Source organism: Vidua chalybeata, chromosome 20, assembly GCF_026979565.1.
Source record: "Vidua chalybeata isolate OUT-0048 chromosome 20, bVidCha1 merged haplotype, whole genome shotgun sequence".
NCBI classification, from domain to species: domain Eukaryota; kingdom Metazoa; phylum Chordata; class Aves; order Passeriformes; family Viduidae; genus Vidua; species Vidua chalybeata.
The window spans coordinates 8,450,476-8,467,101 of record NC_071549.1 but is presented as its reverse complement, the minus strand read 5'-3'; the positions used below and the strand labels follow the sequence as shown (position 1 = coordinate 8,467,101).

Here is a 16,626-nt window from a genome sequence, read left to right as displayed (position 1 = left end):
TTGTATCCAATATCTGGCCAGCTCGGGTATTTATTATGAATGCAATTTATTTATTGTATATTACATGTATTATTTAAATGGAGGAGATTGTATCCTGCTTGTTCCAGTTTCCCCTGCAGCGTTTCTCTGCCCCCCCCTGACATTGTACCCTGTGGTGGGAATGGGGGCTCCAGGGTGGGATTTCCCCCCCTGGTGCTGGCAGGGAATCTGTCCCCAATCCCATCCATCTGTGCACTCCAGTGTGTTTTGCATGGCTCTGAACCTGCCTTTTCCCAGGCTGGTGGGTGGTTTCATCCCTGCTAAGCCTTGGGCTACACTCAGGGATATTTAATTCAATGAATGGATGAGGCCTTTCGAGATCCTCCCACCTACTGCTGTCCATGAAATCCCAAATATCTGCTGCTTTTTGAGGGGGTTGGATCATTAACAAAATCCTGCTTGCCAGTGCAATTAGCTGGGCTGCCTTCACCTCTCCTTCACCTCGGGGAGGTGAACCCTGCTGGCTTCTGGGTTCTGTGACAGCAAAGTCACTCCACCAGTTTGGACAAGGCCACGCAGGGATGAGGGAGAACCTGTCTGGCCATGATATGGGGTTGGGGGGCTTGGGCAGGAGAGGGTCCAACACCCAGCTGTCTGGGATGTCCTGACAAATGCCACTTGTCCCCTCCAGAAAGGCTGCAGGCACTGGCAGAGTGCCAGCACCACCCCGGCAATCCATGCTGGACACGTCCCACCAGGTGGGCAGGGAAGATTTCTGGGTGCTTTTCCAGCTTCCCTGACACATCTCCAGGCTGCAGGGAGGCAAAGGCTGGCGGCAGCTTTGATCTCCACCTTTATTTTCACATTAAAGAGACTCTGGAATTGCATTCCCTGCCCAGCTCAGCACCGGGGAGGCTCCCAGGGAATGGTCACCGCCCAGACCCACGGGAGCATCACTGATGCTCTTTCAAGCAGCACCAGCTGCCTGGCAGGAGCCTCTCCTGATTAGCACAGGGAAAATCAGACTCCTCCTGGCTTTGAAGTTGGCTTTTCCTCATGGAAAAGGAGATATTTTGAGGAGAAGATGGATGGGTGAAGCAAAGCACACAAGGCAGGACAGTGCATGGAGGTGTTTCCTGCGGGAAGCGGCACTGGGAGAGTGAAGGGCCAGCTCAGAGCAGAGAAACAGCTCCAGCCACACCAAAACACTGACAGATGGCCAGTTTAGATGGGATATTGGGAAGAAATCCTTCCCAGTGAGGGTGGGGAGGCCCTGGCACAGGGTGCCCAGAGAAGCTGTGGCTGCCCCTGGATCCCTGGAAGTGTCTAAAGATGAGCTGGACAGAGCTTGGAGCAGCCTGGGATAGTGGAGGTGTCCTTGCCCAAAGGAAATGATCTTTAAAGTCCATCCAGCCACGTGGGGTCCCAGGTGGGGTACAGGAGTCCATGCACAGTTTTGAGCTTTGGGGAGGGCACAAGGAGCTCCACAGCACCCAGGCTGGCAGGCAGGAATGGGAAGGGGCAGCACAGGATTTCTGTGGGGAAAAAGGCAAATCCAGCCCCGCACGTATTTTGGTGCATCCCCCATCCCACAGCTCCCTGCTGCCTCCAGGATAAACAGCCCTTCCCAAGGGAGAAGCAGCTCCCAGAGCCCTGAAAGAGTGGGGGTCGAGCCCTGCTGTTCCCTGTCGCCTTCCAGCAAACAACTCAGCCAACATCTCCTTACAAACCCATTTCCACGCTTGAGGAGGCTGCAAACTTCAAAGCCTGCAGTGAAAAAATACCCACCAATAATAACAACAAACTGGAGGCTTCCCAGCCCCACCAGCCTGCAGCACTTCCAGCATGACTAATGTTTTCCAAGTGCAATAATAATCCACGGTGCTGAATTTCCCAGCACCCTGCACACTGCAGACAACAGGTGCTGCTTCACCTCCGAGCAGCACCTTTCACCAGGCAGCTTTGAGCTCTTGGCATGAGGAAAATCACAAACTCCCAGGGCACCTGCAAATGAGGAGGGTGGGATTCCAGCCAAGGAGCTGGCAAAGCCCTGAGTCCTGAGAGAAGGATGCAAAAATCCTTTCTCTGCCAGTGGATCTTACAGCAAATCCTGCAGCACGGCCCCAGATCTGTGTGGCGATGGAGCAGCCGAGGCTGCCCACAATTCCTGTCCTCATCCAGGTGGGATAGAGGCCAAAACATGAAAAATCTTTGCACTCACAGGTGTCTGCTCCCTACAGAGCATCATTCCAAGCTCTGCCCCTGCTCACCTCCACCCTCACACAACCTCTCCCAGCGCCTGGGAGATGCTGAATGCACAGACTGAGCCAACAAAATAAAATAATAAAATAAAGATGCACATTCTTTGTTTAGTTGGACAATAATTCACAGGTGCCTTCAGCTTTCTAACAAAAAGCTCAGCTCTGAAAGGGGCCCAGAACTTCCCTGAGGAGATTTTCTCAGCAAGACACAACTGCAAAGAGTCAACATGTGCCCGTGAGAGCTGGGCATGAAGAGGTTAAACCCAAACCTCGGCAGGCAGGAGCCAGCCAGAGAGTTCTGAAGTTAATGATGCAGCAGGAGCAGGCTCCTCGCTGGTTCCCCCAGCCCAGGCTCAGTAAATCAGGTGTCAGTGGCTCTGGGGGTGATGGATGCAGGCAGGGCACGCACATTCTTGGCTTTGCTGGGGATAACTCTGCCCTGCTCTGCTGGGAGCAGCTCCAGGACCCTCCTGTGGGGCTGAGCATGGGGGTCCCTGTGTGAAATTGTCACTGGGGTGGGGAGGGACTGTCAGAGTCCAGGACATCCCTCTGGCTGCCCTGGCTGTCTCCAGACCCTGGCAGGGGGCTCGGAGACCTTGGCACGAAGTCAAAAACACCTGTGGCTTCCATTTTAGCCTGTGGGAAAAGCTGCCAACTCTGTGTGAGGAATTACAAGCCACAAGGGTTTGAGTAGTGTGGTGGTTGAATTAACACAGGGTGAAAAAGTAGAATTTTGAGGTTTTTAGAATGGGGATCAGGGGGACAAGACGGAGGGATTTGGGCATCTCCTTCTCCTTGTCCTCCATGTCTTGCTGTGCTGGTGACACTTTTCTATTGGTTTAAGGTAGAGACACACTGTCCAACATAGACGATAGGTACTGGCACATTGTTGTAAACATAGCACACGTAGTTTTTGATATAAAATGTAAACACCGCCCTGAGGGCAGACAGAATGCCTGGACAGAGCTCAGCAGGTCGGAGAAAGAATGTTCTAGATAAGGGAAAATAAACACCCTTGAGAAGCCGACCCTACGCATTTCAGACTTCTTTGGCTGTGGGGCTGGGAATCAAGGACTTTTACAATCCTGGGGTCATCCCGACACCCAGACCCCGAGAAGGGACAGCTGGCACAGGGCAGGGAGGGGGGAAGGGAGCCGTGTCCCCCCGGGACCGGGCCCTACCGCAGCGTCTTGCGGATCATGTCCTCGTCGGTGATGCCGTAGTAGGTGAGGGTCTCGTTCCACGTGGGGTTCAGGGTGTTGCGCAGCGTTTTGGTTCTCAGCTTGTTTGCCTGGGAAAGCAGAGGAGGTGGGGTCAGTGGGATCGGCCATTTGGGCAGGAGAGGAGGCCCAGTTTGGAGATGAAGGGGGCAATGGGTGCTGTCACTCTTCTGCCCCAGTGCTGGAACCCTCACTGGGGTGGCCCAAATCCACCCCTAATCCAGCAAAAACCTGAGGGGCAGGTGTCACAGCAAGTGGGCCCCTGGCTGGGTAATAAGTTACATAGACTCTGCATTTACAGAGAAGGTTGACTATTATCTTTATTAAGAAACCCATTGCTCTTTTATATTTTAGTTTGCTATAGGTGGAATTGATTGGTCTTTTAATTAAAACACTATCATCATTGGCTAATTAAGAAACCACCCTTTGGTAAACAAATCTGTACAACACATTCTACATGTTCACAATACCAGGTGCAGCAAGTGAAGATAAGAATTGATTCTCATTCTTTTCTCTGATCTTCTCACAGACTTTTCCCAGAATGATGCTGGGAAAGTTGTGTTTCTCTCTGTGGCCAGAGAGCTGCTGCCACAGACAGGGACACAGCAACTCACTCATTTCCAAACCATCCCAACCCCTCGTCCTGCATCCTGAAAACAGCCAGCAAAACGGGAACCTTGGCAGAGCACGGACCAGGATTTCATTTAAGCAGTAGGAGAGAGCAAGGGAGGGAAAAAAAATCCTTTCTGGATTAAATAAAAAAAATGCTGATTTGCTGTTCTGGCTGTTTGTTTGCACTCCTACTCCCAGCACAGCTCTTGATCCTGCCTGACTCCAAACAACTTCCTTGACAGGTGTTTTGTCAGCACCAGCAGCTCCTTCCAGCAGCTCTGCTGAGCAGGAGGTTGGGGACAGCAGGGCTTGTGTCCCCTGCATGGATGGGACAACCTGGCACACAGCCACTCCCCAGCTCAGGGGACATGGATCTCCTTACTCCCTGAGCTGTCCTCACTTCTGGGAAGAGCAGACAAAAAAAAGGCTGAGGCTGCAGACTGGGCTTCTCCACCAGGCTCCCAGCCTGGCACTGCCTGGCAGAGCAGCAATTTTCCCTCTAATGAGGTGTTAGACAACTCAATCCCTGCCTCAGCTGCTGCTGGGCATAAGAAGCTCTCAGCACATCAATACCTCCAAGTTGTCTTGTGGATCTTTATGGGAAGCTGCTGCATTCCCCACCTTGGGTTCACGAGCCCTGAGTGTTGAGGACAGCAGGGAAGGTGCCCCAATGGCACCCACAGCCTGCTCAGATCTGCAGGTACCAGATCCTAATCCCTGGGGCTCCAGGGATTGGGAAGGAAAGTGGGAACATCACCCAGCTGCTAAACTGCTCTGGGAAAGGACACGAGTGAGATCGGAGGAGCTGAGCTGAGCTCCGGGAGTGCCTTTTTCTCCCATCTGGAATGACTCAGGAGTCAGCAACCAGCTCTGCATGGGGAATGAATCCAGCCCTGCTTCCCACACCCACAAGTGCTCTCAAGCCCAAATCTGGGACAGAAACACCCAAGGGACTCAGGGTCTGTCCTGCTGCTGGAACAACTAGCCCAGGACAAATTCCCAATCCCCCCAGAGCTGCTCCCTTCTCCCAGGGCAGAGCTGTTTGGAACAAAGCACAGAGATGGAGCAGAGGGGGCATCCCCATGGCTTGTGGATCTGCAGCTCCTGTGTTCCCTCTCCTCCTGCCTCTCCTGCCTCCACCAGCTCCAGCAGAAATGCTAATCAATGGATTTGCAAAACATGGAAATGACTGATAATATTGCTGATGAAAGCGCTCCCGGCTCTGTTTGCAGCGGAAACTCAGAATGTGGTTAAAAACTCCCTCTGCCACCCTGAACATTAGGAATTAATCCAGCTGAACTGTAACAAGTAAATACACCTTCCCCTCCCCACAAAAAAAAAAGTATTTCCTTTCATGTGGAATAAGAGTGCAATTAATATTCCTAACACACACATCGAGCATTTAAATTCCACATCCCCGTCACTTACACCGAGCTCTCACCACACATCAATATCTTTAATTACTCTTCTCTCCAGCAAGTGCTGAACCTAAGGAGATGGAAATATTTCCCTTATGATTTATACTCTGTTTTATTATGATCTGAGGGGTTTTAAATGCAAAAGAATAAAGGTGGGAAAAAAAAAAAAAAAGGAAATTAAAAGGGTCTGATTTGTTTATAGCTGAGGCTGTTTCACTCGGTGCTTCCTGGGGGCTCCTGGAATGCAGCATTCCCATCCTGGGCTCCCAGGGTAAGGAATCAGGGCTGGCACCTGGCTGCCAGCCAGTGGTTTCCCAGCAAGGCATTTTCCATCCCTGTAAGGATGGATTCAACCCCAATTCTTACCTCCTGCTCTCTCTGAGCACCTTTCACTCAAGAAACTCAAGGTGTGGGTGCAGCAGCCCACAGCCCCTGGGTGAGGAGCTTCTCCCAGGCCTGATTTCCAGTGAGAAGCTGCAGCCCCAGGAAAGGAAGGAGAAGTGAAAAGGTTTCTCACCTTACTGGCTCCGGGGAGCAAGTGCAACTTGACGTAAGGATCAGCCAAACCATTGTGGTCCATTGGCTTCAGGCCCTGGAGAAGGAACAGCAAAAAGCAGGACTCAGGGTGGCAGTGGGATGCTGGGCAGGCAGGGTGGCCTCACGGAGCCCATCCTGTTCCCCTGGGCTCCACGGAGCAACTGTGGCTTCCCCAGGATTGGGGAAGGAAGGGAGAGTGGGTTCTGCAGGATCCAGGCTCAGCATTCCAATCTGTGCATTCCAGGAGGGGCTGGGGGAAGCTCCTCACCTGCACATGGCACCACCCACCCCTCCCTCCCTCCCTCCCTGCCAGCAGCCAGCTCTGCCACCCTCATCACGATTAATTTGGGGGTGAAGCGAATCAGTGCAGTGATTTCCCAGGTTTGAAATTACAGGGTTCTGTCATTTAATAATTGCTCCTGAGCAAACACACACCTCTGCTGTTGTGGTGCCACTTCCAGAGGGTGTGATAGCACCTACCTACTCCCAGTTATTAAGGAAGAGCAGCTCCAGGCCAGTGGGAGGCTGGTGCCAGCCAGATGCTGTGGTGTTCACAGAGAAATCTGGGGCTGCAGGAGCACCAATCCAAGGAAACACTCGCTGTGGCCATTCCTGATGGATTTTCTACAAGACCCTCACAGCTCTCAAAGGATGGCGTGGATCAAGTTTGTTATAGAGATGCAGAGGGAGGCACAAGCTGTGCCTCTGTTCCTCTTCTAAACCCCCTGAAAATTATCCAGGAGCGATGCACGAACCCAGCTCAAAGCCACACCTGCACGAACTGCATGGAAAAAAATCCCCACAGGGCAGGGAAGCAAGTCAGGAGGGTGAAAAATGGAGCCTAATTTTCACCAGTGCTAAGAAGAAATGAGAATGGCTCCATCGTGGAAGTCCTTGGATTATTTCCAGCCTGGCTGTGGGATCCCTGCAGGAATTATTGCTGGATCAGAGCAGGGCTTCTCTGCAGAGGTACCCACCCAACCCTGGCTCCAGCCTGGGCATGGAGACAAGGCTGGGGGATGCTGAAGAGTCCTCACACCCTTTTTGTGAGGAGCAGAGTGCCTGGATGTTGAGTGTGTGCAGCTGCCAGGGATCCAGCAGCAGGGAAGCATTTGTATGGACTGCTGGTGGAATGGCTGCGTGCAGAAGGAATGCAATCATCCAGGATTTGGGCAAATCGAGCAGGGAGATGCTGGGAGAATCATCTCCATGCCTCACAGGTAGGGAATAACTCACCCAGCCTGACCCACAGCACCACAGGACCCTCTCTGAGCTGCACAGTTCTGCCCGGGATGCTCCTGACCTTGGGAGTGTCTCTGACTTGGAGCAAGGGCTCTGCTGCAGAGACAAATGTGCTGCCCTGGGGCGAGGGAGGCCAAACGGTGCCCAGCAAAGAGGATTTTGCTTCTACAGCAAAACCAAAAGGATAAAAATATCAGCAGTGAATGGAGGTGAAAGGGCTCTGCTTTAAGTGCAGCCTCTGGGGTGGTGCCTCTGGTCCAGCAGATGATGAGGATGGGCAGGCAGGGCAGGAAGGGGCTGGGCTGTCCCCAGACTCTGGAGGGAATTGCCTGCACAATCCACTGGAGCTCTCCCCAGCCTCCCTGGTCAGAGGTGCCCAACCTGCCCGGGCTGCACAGCAAATGAAATCAGAACCGAGCAGGCAGATTCCCAGGAAAATGGATGGAAAATGACAGGCAGCTCTGTAATTCACCCATCAATTCAGCTCAATTAAATTACCTTCTGAGGAGGCTATTAAAGGCTTTTTTAATAGATGTGCTATGGAAGATGGAGTGACAGGAGCCTGGAAAATGGCTCCTAATGTCACGTCTACCTCCCTCCCGTGTCACTTGATACGTGTTTGGCACAAACAGCTGAATTTAACGGGGCTCTGCTTTGCCAGGACCCCTCCCACAGGGAGGACCCCCATTGCTTCCGCTGGGTGGAGGGACCACCAGCCTGGAGCTTCTCCAAGAGGGATGAGAGGCAGAGAGGGACGAGGCACAGGGTGTCCCCTCAGATGCAGCTGGGGCATCTCCCTGGCTCCAACTGATTTTTGGAGCTGAGATTAAGTTTCATCTTTTCTCTTCCTCTACCCAACCCCAAAATCTCTGCTGCAATCCTACAGAGACCTCCAGCTCCCTGCAGCCCAGGCTCTGCCAGCTGCTCCCCATGCCAGTGACATTTAGCTAATCAATAGGATTTAATTACAGCTTGGGCTAATCGGGCTGCCGATTAATGCCACGCTAGAGGCGTCCAGAAATCACAGGAGATGGATTCATTCCATCCTTCACCCCACAACGAGCTGCCTGCCCAAAAACCAGCCTGGATCATTGCCAGGCCGAGGCATCCCATTCTGAAAGGGGGCAAGCTGCATTTCCACCCTGCCAGCCCAGAGGAGCCCGACAGCTGGAGGAATTTCCCTGCAGTGATAAATATTTATGAGTTAATACATAAGTAATGCTCAGTGCAGACCTCCAGCACTCACCTCGGGTGGAAGGGAGGGAACAGCCCAATGCCCACTGGGGTGGAAACTCCTGGGTGTTTTCTGGCCAGAGGTGCAGGGAGAGCAGCCCAAGGATGCTCCAATGGGCAGCAGCTGCCTGGCATGGCCTGCCCAGGGCCAGGAGCTCCTTCACCATTGCCCTACAGCCCCCTGAGCCTTGTCCCAGGCACCTTTCTCCCAAAAGCAGGAGACCACTGGAGCTATAGGACAGCACAGCCTGCTGTGCCTGTGCTGCTGTGTGCCCCTATAAATCCCCTATAGCAGGCTGGGCTCTGTAGGACTGAGCACAAAGCGAGACCCTCAGCGAAGCCATGGCATGGCAGGGCACAAAACCAGGTGCCTGCACATTCACCAGATCCTTTTTTCCATCCTATTTTCTAGGAGGTGGCGATGCCCAGCGCGTCCCAGCCCTGCCCACACAGCACAGCAGAGATCCACACAATCCCAGGGCTCGTGCAGGGCAGCAGGGGAGAGGGAGAGCCCTCCTGCCAGCCTGGCTGCTCCTGCAGTCCAGGAATGAGCTTCCACAATGCCCTGATTTATTCTCTATTGATCCGAGCTGAGCTACAACGTGTCTGAGTTCAGCCGTGCCTGAAGTGTGACGGGCGGGGCTGCTGCCAGCACCGAGAGCCATCAGTGCGAGGTGGCTGCTGCCAGCCTGGCTGCTCCTGCCTTTTCCTGCCTCTTCCTGGCTGCTCCTGCCTGTTCCTCCTTGTTCCTGTCTGCTTTTGCCTGTTCCTGCCTTCTCCCACCTGTCTGGTGACACCCAGAGTGTCACAAATGCTGCTGTGAACTTACAGCCCTCAGAAACCCCTCAGATATTCCCAGGCACAGCAGCAGGGTGAATTCCCACGTGGAGTGGCTGTCCCAGCCTCCAGCAGCTGAGGGCTGCAGAGCAGGGAATTGTTGGTGGAGCACAACAGGTTGGATTGAACCTGCTGCTCCCCAGCAGTGACAACGGGACTCGTGAGGAACATCAGCAGACATGGATGTGCTGGAGATTAAAAAAAAAAAAAAAAAAAGAGGGAAGTAAAATGAAGGGACAGAGGGAGGTTGTTTGGGGTTAGCAGAGAGAAAGAAAAACGTGTCTCACGTGGCTGAAGTAGGTTTGAAAGGCTGCTGGCAGCAACAGAGGCTCCAGGAGCTGCTGGAGTTGGGCACATCCTGAGGGCGTTTCCCTGGAGGGTGACACAGGTGCCCAGGAGCTGGGCCAAGGGTAGATAACATCCCAGCACTGCTGGGGCTTTTCCCCCATCTCCTCCTCTCCTGCTCTGCTTGTACCAGCCCCGGAGCCAGCGGGGTCCTGGCCCTTACCTTTCTGTAGTCAAGTTTTGGCAGCTTTCCCCAGGCGAGAGATGAAATGAGAGCGAGCAGATGGCAATGTAAATAAAAGAGAAAAATGGGAGAATGAGAGCAGAATGGAAATGAACAGGACTCGAGAGCTTGAATGTCAGGGTGGCCAGGGGGGCTCTGCCCTCCCCGCGGGCAGGGGCGATGCCGGGGTACCCCCACACCCCTGGGTGGGCACAGCAGGGACCAGGGCACTCCTCTGTCAGCCCTGCCTGTGCTCTCGCTGATGTGAGATTTATCAGTTGCTGCCCAGAGCTCTCCTTCCTCCCTGTCTTCCACCCACTCCAAACCCAATTAGAAATCTCCTCCTTGGCACGGCTCCCGTGTGCGCCGAGGGAAGCCTGACCCGGCGGATTCACAGGAGACAGAGGGAAGCAAAGCCCTCTGTCTGCCTCAGCCCTGCCCTGCCCATCCTGCCTGGCACCTGGGGGTGCTGCCCTTGCCAGGAGAGCAGCTCCAGGAGTGCTGGGGCTGATCCCTCCACACCCATCCCCAAATTCCAGCTTTGGTGCTTGTGTTCCAGCCATGGAGAACGCTGGGGCGAGGGCTGCAAACAAGCCATGGAGGGGAGAGGAGCATCCTGTGGAGGCAAACAGCGTGGTCTGACCCTCTGGGGCTCAGCTCACAGCCTCTTCTCCTGCCTTCTGTGAAAACCCTCCATCCCTTCCCAAGATCCGCAGGGTCTTTTCCGCCCAGCCCACCCGGAGCCCTCGTTTCTCTGGTGGTCACTGGGTGATGCAGAGGGGATCCCAGCAGCACCTTCCACAGGCCCCGAGGCTGAATCAGGACCTCAGCTCCCCGTCTCTGCTCCCAAATGTGCAAAAAAGCCCCTAATTGCCTCAATCACGCAGACGGCAAAGGCGCTGAGGCGCAGCACTTTGGGGCCGTGATTAGCAGCATTTAAAAGAGCCATTTATAAACCGACAGCCGGTGACAGTAAATAACAACATCGGGATGGGCTGCTGGAAAAAGCATCAATCCCAGCTCGTCACGGGGGGTGAGCAGCCGGGCTCCTGACCGCTGGGAACGCCCTGAGAGGCAGGGCTGGAGGGGAAGGACAGGGCAGAGGTGTTGGGATGGCAGCGGAGCTGGAAACCCATGGAAGCCAGGGATGCTTGGCACAGCCATGGGTCGGGTTCCCATGGCACAGCCAGTCCTTGCTGTCCCCACAGCCGGGCTGGGCCCTACCTTGGCTTTGTTGATGGTGCAGTGGAGAGCGTTGTTCTCCTGATCGTAGAGCAAACTGAAATCCAGCGTCCCCAGCGTGGCTGCAAGGGAGGAGAGATGTGATTAACCTGCTGCACCCTGCAAAACACGGGCTGTTCTCCCTCTGAGCACAAAAGGAGCGCGTGGAGATGCTAAAGAACAGGCAGCAGGCATTATAAAACACAAAGCATCCTGCTGGGAGCCCTGTTATGAAACGTGGCTTCGTGCTGGGAGGCTGGTGGCCATTCCCAGGTTGGCTGGCACAGCCCTGGGAGAGGAGTGAGGGATGAGTGGATGCAGCTCTGCCAGCACTGCAGCCACAGCCTTTGCTTCCCTGGGCTTTCACCTGGGTTATCCCCATCCCTCAGCAGCCTGACTGCAGCCAGCAGCTTCCTGTCCCTCAGGAGATGAAGGATCTCCCCCGGGAAGATTTGAGAATGGCTGGGACACAGCTGAGAGCTGCTGTTGGCACACCCTCCCCTCCAGCGCCGCTGGCATTCCCAGAACGTGTATTTGTATAGTGACACCTTCAAACAAATGAGCCACCAGTGGGATCCCTTCCCAGCTCCAATCTGGCTGCAAACTGTAAATTAAACCCAGTGAGGTTTAATTTAAAATGGTTAAAATGAAAAACACCAAGAGCTTTTAATCAGCGCTGGGTTCCTTTATGGCATCCCCAGGATCCAGGAACGGCAGCATCTCCTGGGATGGGACACAGGGATGGGGCAGGGGAGCTGAACAAAACCACAAGAGCCTCAGCAGCAAAAGTCCTTTTGATTTGAGAAATTCTTTCCCTTTGGATGATCTGAGCACTAATCTCACTAATCCAAAGCAGAGGAAAAGCCTTAAAAAAGACAGGCTTCCCAAAAACATGGCTTAACCTTCTCCAAGGCTCCCAGGCCTGATTTGCACACCAAAGCCTGCACATGGAGCAGCCTCTCCCCTGGCTCAGCTTTACCTGCCACCAGCCTGGAACTTCCAGGGTAGCTCTGGACCCAGCAAACCCCACTTTTCCACACCCACCTTCCCAAAAGAGTTTTGCCCGAGTGCTGCCCTGCCACCAAACACCATCCCACTGCTGTTCCCAAGGTAACTGCACCTTCCTGCCATGTTCAGAACGTGAAAAAATAAAAACCAGAATAAAATCCAAAATAAAAACCAGAACAGTTTTGCTTAATATCAAAGCAGGGTTTGCTGACTGGAGGGGAGTTGGACAAACTTTATGGGAGGAAATAAGGTGCTTTTTTTTTTTCCCCCAGCACTGATAGCAGCAACTCCCCCCAGCACGGAGTTTAAGGATATTCAGGGGACCAAAACCTTCCTGCTGCAATTTCACAGTGATCTCCCAGCCCAAAGGCAAAGGAGCTACAGGTTCGCCTGCTGGCAAAAGGAAAAATCATTTCTCCCAAGCAAATATCTTGAGTTCAAAGCACAGTAAATACCCAGAGAGAGTTCTGCCAGAATAATGCACCCCCCTCGTTGTGCAGCAATTTCATGGCACATTAGCTGCTGCTCTGGGTAAGGCACAAATCAGTGGGGTTTTACCTGCCAGGGGAAGATGAGGGGTGAGGCCAAACCAAACCTGCTGTACCTTGTGCATCACCTGTGGCTCAAATGAGCATTTCCAGAGCAATTCCCAGCTAAACCCCCTGCCCATCCTGCAGGGAGGAAGGACCAGCAGTGCTCTGGGTGCTCTCAGCGACGGGCAGCTCAAGGATGGCAGCGTGAGAAGCTGGAGGCTCCACAAACCAAGTCAGCAAAACTTCCCAAATCTGCATTTTTCACTCAAGAGCGGAAGATGAAACCTCCGGTTTCGGAGCCTCATCATTTCCACCTGCCCTTTAATCAGCATTTCCTGCCAGCCCCACCGCTCGGCCCTCCGAGTTCAAGCTGTTATTTTATTTTTATCACAGAAGGGGGCCCGCAGTTCAGCCTGCTGGATTTGGCAATTTGTAAAACGAATTAAAAAGCTTGGCAGGCAAAGAGAGTTCGGCCAGGAAATACTGACAAAGCCCCAGCCTGCCCCAGGGGTGAGGGCAGCGGGGAGCCCCGCTCCAGCAAGACAGGCAAAACCTAAAATCACCTTCACACAGCAGCAGGAGCTTGTTCTGCAGGTGGGGACTCGGGTCCTGCTCCCAGCTCTGGCAGTCCATAAACAAACACCCAGCAATTCCCATTCCTCCCGGAGCTGCCAGGGGTGAGAGGGCACAGCCAGGGGTGCAGGGCTCCAGTCCTGGCTCTGCTCCTGTCCTGGAGGGGTTTTCCTCTAAGCAGAGAGAGGTTTTTGTGGATGGTGAGTCTCAATTTCCAAGGGCGGAGGGATGTGGAAACATCAGCACAATGGGTGCTAACTGCTTAAAAATGTGGCTGTTTGATAAACGGGAGGAGGAAAAGTTTGCCAAAAGGGGGTTTGGCAGCCAAGGTGCTGCTGTGGAGCTGGAGGCGAGCACTGCCACCAGAGCCAGGAGCCAGCAGATGCCCAGGACTCATGGGACACATTAAGGACACGGTGACAGTCCCACAGCCTCTGGTACATCCTGGGAATGCACAGCCAGGGATGGATCCAGCACAGACAAGGCTGGAGCTCCAGCTCAGGGCTGAGGAGGTGGCAGGAGACCTCCAGCTACACCAAGGGTAGGAGCCACCCCTGCACCCCGCAAGAGCACCCTGTGAACTCCCAGGAGCCCCATCCCAGCCCTGTGCTCCTGCAGGGGTCAGCACAAGCCACCAGCACCAGCCCAGCACTGTCTCACTGCTCCCACTCCTGCAAACCCCAGCAGCACCTCCAGCCCTGGCTGTGGGAATCCTGCATCCCCAGCTGGCAGGATTGGGCCCAAAACCTCTGCAGAGCAACCTAATCCCCCTTCTTTAATTGCTTTCCCCCTCCCGCTCGAGATGCAGCTCGATTGTGATCTTAATTAGGGGAGCAAGTACCTAAAAAAGAAAAGGGCAGCAATTAGACTCAAAGCGCTGTTACCAGGATTATTTAACTCGACTGGGCTATTCTGAACACTGCCCTCTAATCACAGAGGCTGCAAATAAAAAATATAAATAAATGCCTTTGTCAGGCCTTACAAAGGCAGCTCGGCGCTCTCCAGACAGCAGGCAGGATGTATCATTATTATTACAATTATTCTGCTCCAATGATAAAATAACCATTAGGAAAACTGAACTCATTAGCAGGTTCTGACCCTCTTTCCTCTCCATGAGCTGGGAGAGATTGATGGGAAGGCACTGGCCAGGGCCTGCCTTTTAACACAGGCTCTAAAAGGAAAAATAAATCTGACTTGGTGGCCTCTTCTCCCACTGACCTTTGGGCGTTTTGATTAATTCGGGGGGCCAGGGAATGATTAGAGGGCAGCAGAAGCAGCAGATGTGTCCGTGGGCTCGGGCAGCCCGCGGGCAGCCCGGCACAGCCCCGCGGAGTCGGCAGGAATTTATTGTTTATTGCTGCCATTTCCCGGCTGTGCCCAGGGTGAGGCGAGGCTGAAGGAGCTGCTGTTTATACCTGTGGGATGAGAGGCAAAATGTGGTGATGAATCTGTGCTCTGCTCCCTTCCCCAGCCCCTGTCCTTGCAGGGCCGTGCTGGGTGGCAGAGCCGCCCTCTCCGTAGCCTGGGATGCTCCAAGGAAAAGAGTTCACATCCCAAGACATGGAAGAGCCACTGACACTCCCAGAAAAAGCTTCAGCAAAGCCTGGGAGTGATGACAGAGCACACTCCTTACTTTCCCAAGGCAGGTGTGACTGCCATTTGATAGCCCAGCAAAGCTCTACACCAGGAGAAGTTGAGGTGTGCACACAAAAACCCCACTATAGAACTAATTAAAAAGAAGTCCAAAAAGCCTTAAGTCCCTCTGCTTATCAGCATTGCTGCTCCCAAGATAATCTGCTCACGGATTTTGTGCCAGGGAGATCAGAGTGGAGCGGTAAAAAGACTGCTGGGGATTGTCTGGATTAGCTCTCCCTTACAGAAAGCACAGGTTCAGTAACCTTCAGACTGGGTATTTTTTAATGCACTATAAAAGATAGGTCCCTATTCTTCCATTGCTTTAATTTTCCCTTGCAATGGAGATAATTTTAAAGGTCCTGAAAGGCAGCAAGTAATTCTGTGCACTTACAGCCCCATATAAAATGTTGGTAAATGACTCCTCAGGAGGAACAGAAATCATCTCCTGCCATTTCCGAGCCAGGCTGCTGGAGAACATTTTGGTGGGTGGCTGTGTGTGTGCTCCTGCCTCCCTGGCATCCTGACCACACCCAGTGGCACACGATGGGGCAGAGCTTGAGGTGTGGCTCCATGAGGTCTGGAAAACGCTCAGGGTTATCCCTGGAAAGCAGCACCATCGATTCCTGCAGCTGAGCTCGCCCAGCACCCGCAGCATTCCAGCCTGGGCACAGATCCACTCAGGATGCTGCCGTGCAGCCAGGGATGGATCCCAAAGGTGCTGAGCTGAGGAGCTGCAGGCCCTGAGGGCTGCAAACCCCCTGATGGCAGCACGGACCTCTGGCATGAAGCTCCAGCCACGGCATCGCCGCGGGATCCGGCGTGAGCTGGGAAAGGTGGTGGAGGTGGCTGGAATGGGGTACGTCTGAAAGCTGGCATTACCATCAGCTGTCCCATGATAGCAGATCCTCTGGGAGGTCTTGGGGCATGTCCCAGGGGCAGCACAGCATATCTGGGCATGAACATTCCCATCAGCATCACAGGACTCTGATCTGTTGCTGCCGGCAGGGCAGGACATTCCCAATCCTACAAAAAACCCCAGAAGGGACCAGATCCAGCACACAGGCAGGAGACCTTCCCTCCTCAGCAGATCCACAGATGTGGCTGAACTCAGCAGGATCAGGAGCAAGGAACAAACAACTTTTCTCTCTTGCAACTGTTCCCTGCCTGGCAGTGGGTTTTTCACTTAAAATCTGCAGCAATTAATATTTCTTCATTTTGGAGACACGGCGCCAGTCCCTGGTAAGCTCTGGAGCAGGGAGCTGCTTCTTCAGGAGGTTGGTTGATGGATGCTCATCAGCTCTTCTGTCTTCTCCAGGAGGAGTGTTCAGAGGAACACTTATCTGCTCAGAACAGTTCAGAGATGCAATTATGTTTTACAGCACTAAATGGTCCCTGATGTCAGCAGCAATTAGACTTTCAGCAATTTCAGTTTAGAGATGGCCTTCAAATCTCTCCCGCTCTCCTCCTTTAATGAAGTACAGTATTGCAATTAACAACCCCCCAAAATTGCCTTCAGTGTTAAATACAAAGAGGAGAGATCTGGGAACCCCTTGAGCTCGAGCGTGGTGGAACAAGGGGTGTCAGTCCTGTCTCTCCTCCTGGAACTGGGAAAGGTGAAGAGCTGGGCAGGCTGTGGGAGGAGGGAACCTCGTTATCCAGCAGCTGTGTGGCTCCTTCATTAGCAGAGGTGCCAGAGGCCACAGCCCATATGCTGCTTGCATGGGTGTTGGAGGAGGGATGCCCAGACAGACCCTGCTCACCCTCGTGTGCTTTCCTCTCCTGGTGCCCCGTGTTCACCTCCAGCACTTT

At 53.6% G+C, this 16,626-nt stretch overlaps 1 protein-coding gene across 1 annotated transcript in view; it reads right to left on the bottom strand.

Annotated features, from left to right (window-relative positions):
* Nucleotides 1-16,626, bottom strand: part of DOC2B (double C2 domain beta) — a 30,076-nt gene that overhangs the window by 8,022 nt on the left and 5,428 nt on the right. The window contains exons 2-4 of the mRNA XM_053961393.1: nucleotides 11,072-11,151; nucleotides 6,008-6,082; nucleotides 3,422-3,531 (exon numbers count right to left, since the gene is read on the bottom strand). Coding sequence (XP_053817368.1) covers nucleotides 3,422-3,531; nucleotides 6,008-6,082; nucleotides 11,072-11,151 — 265 coding nt within the window. The remainder of the gene's footprint in view (nucleotides 1-3,421; nucleotides 3,532-6,007; nucleotides 6,083-11,071; nucleotides 11,152-16,626) is intronic.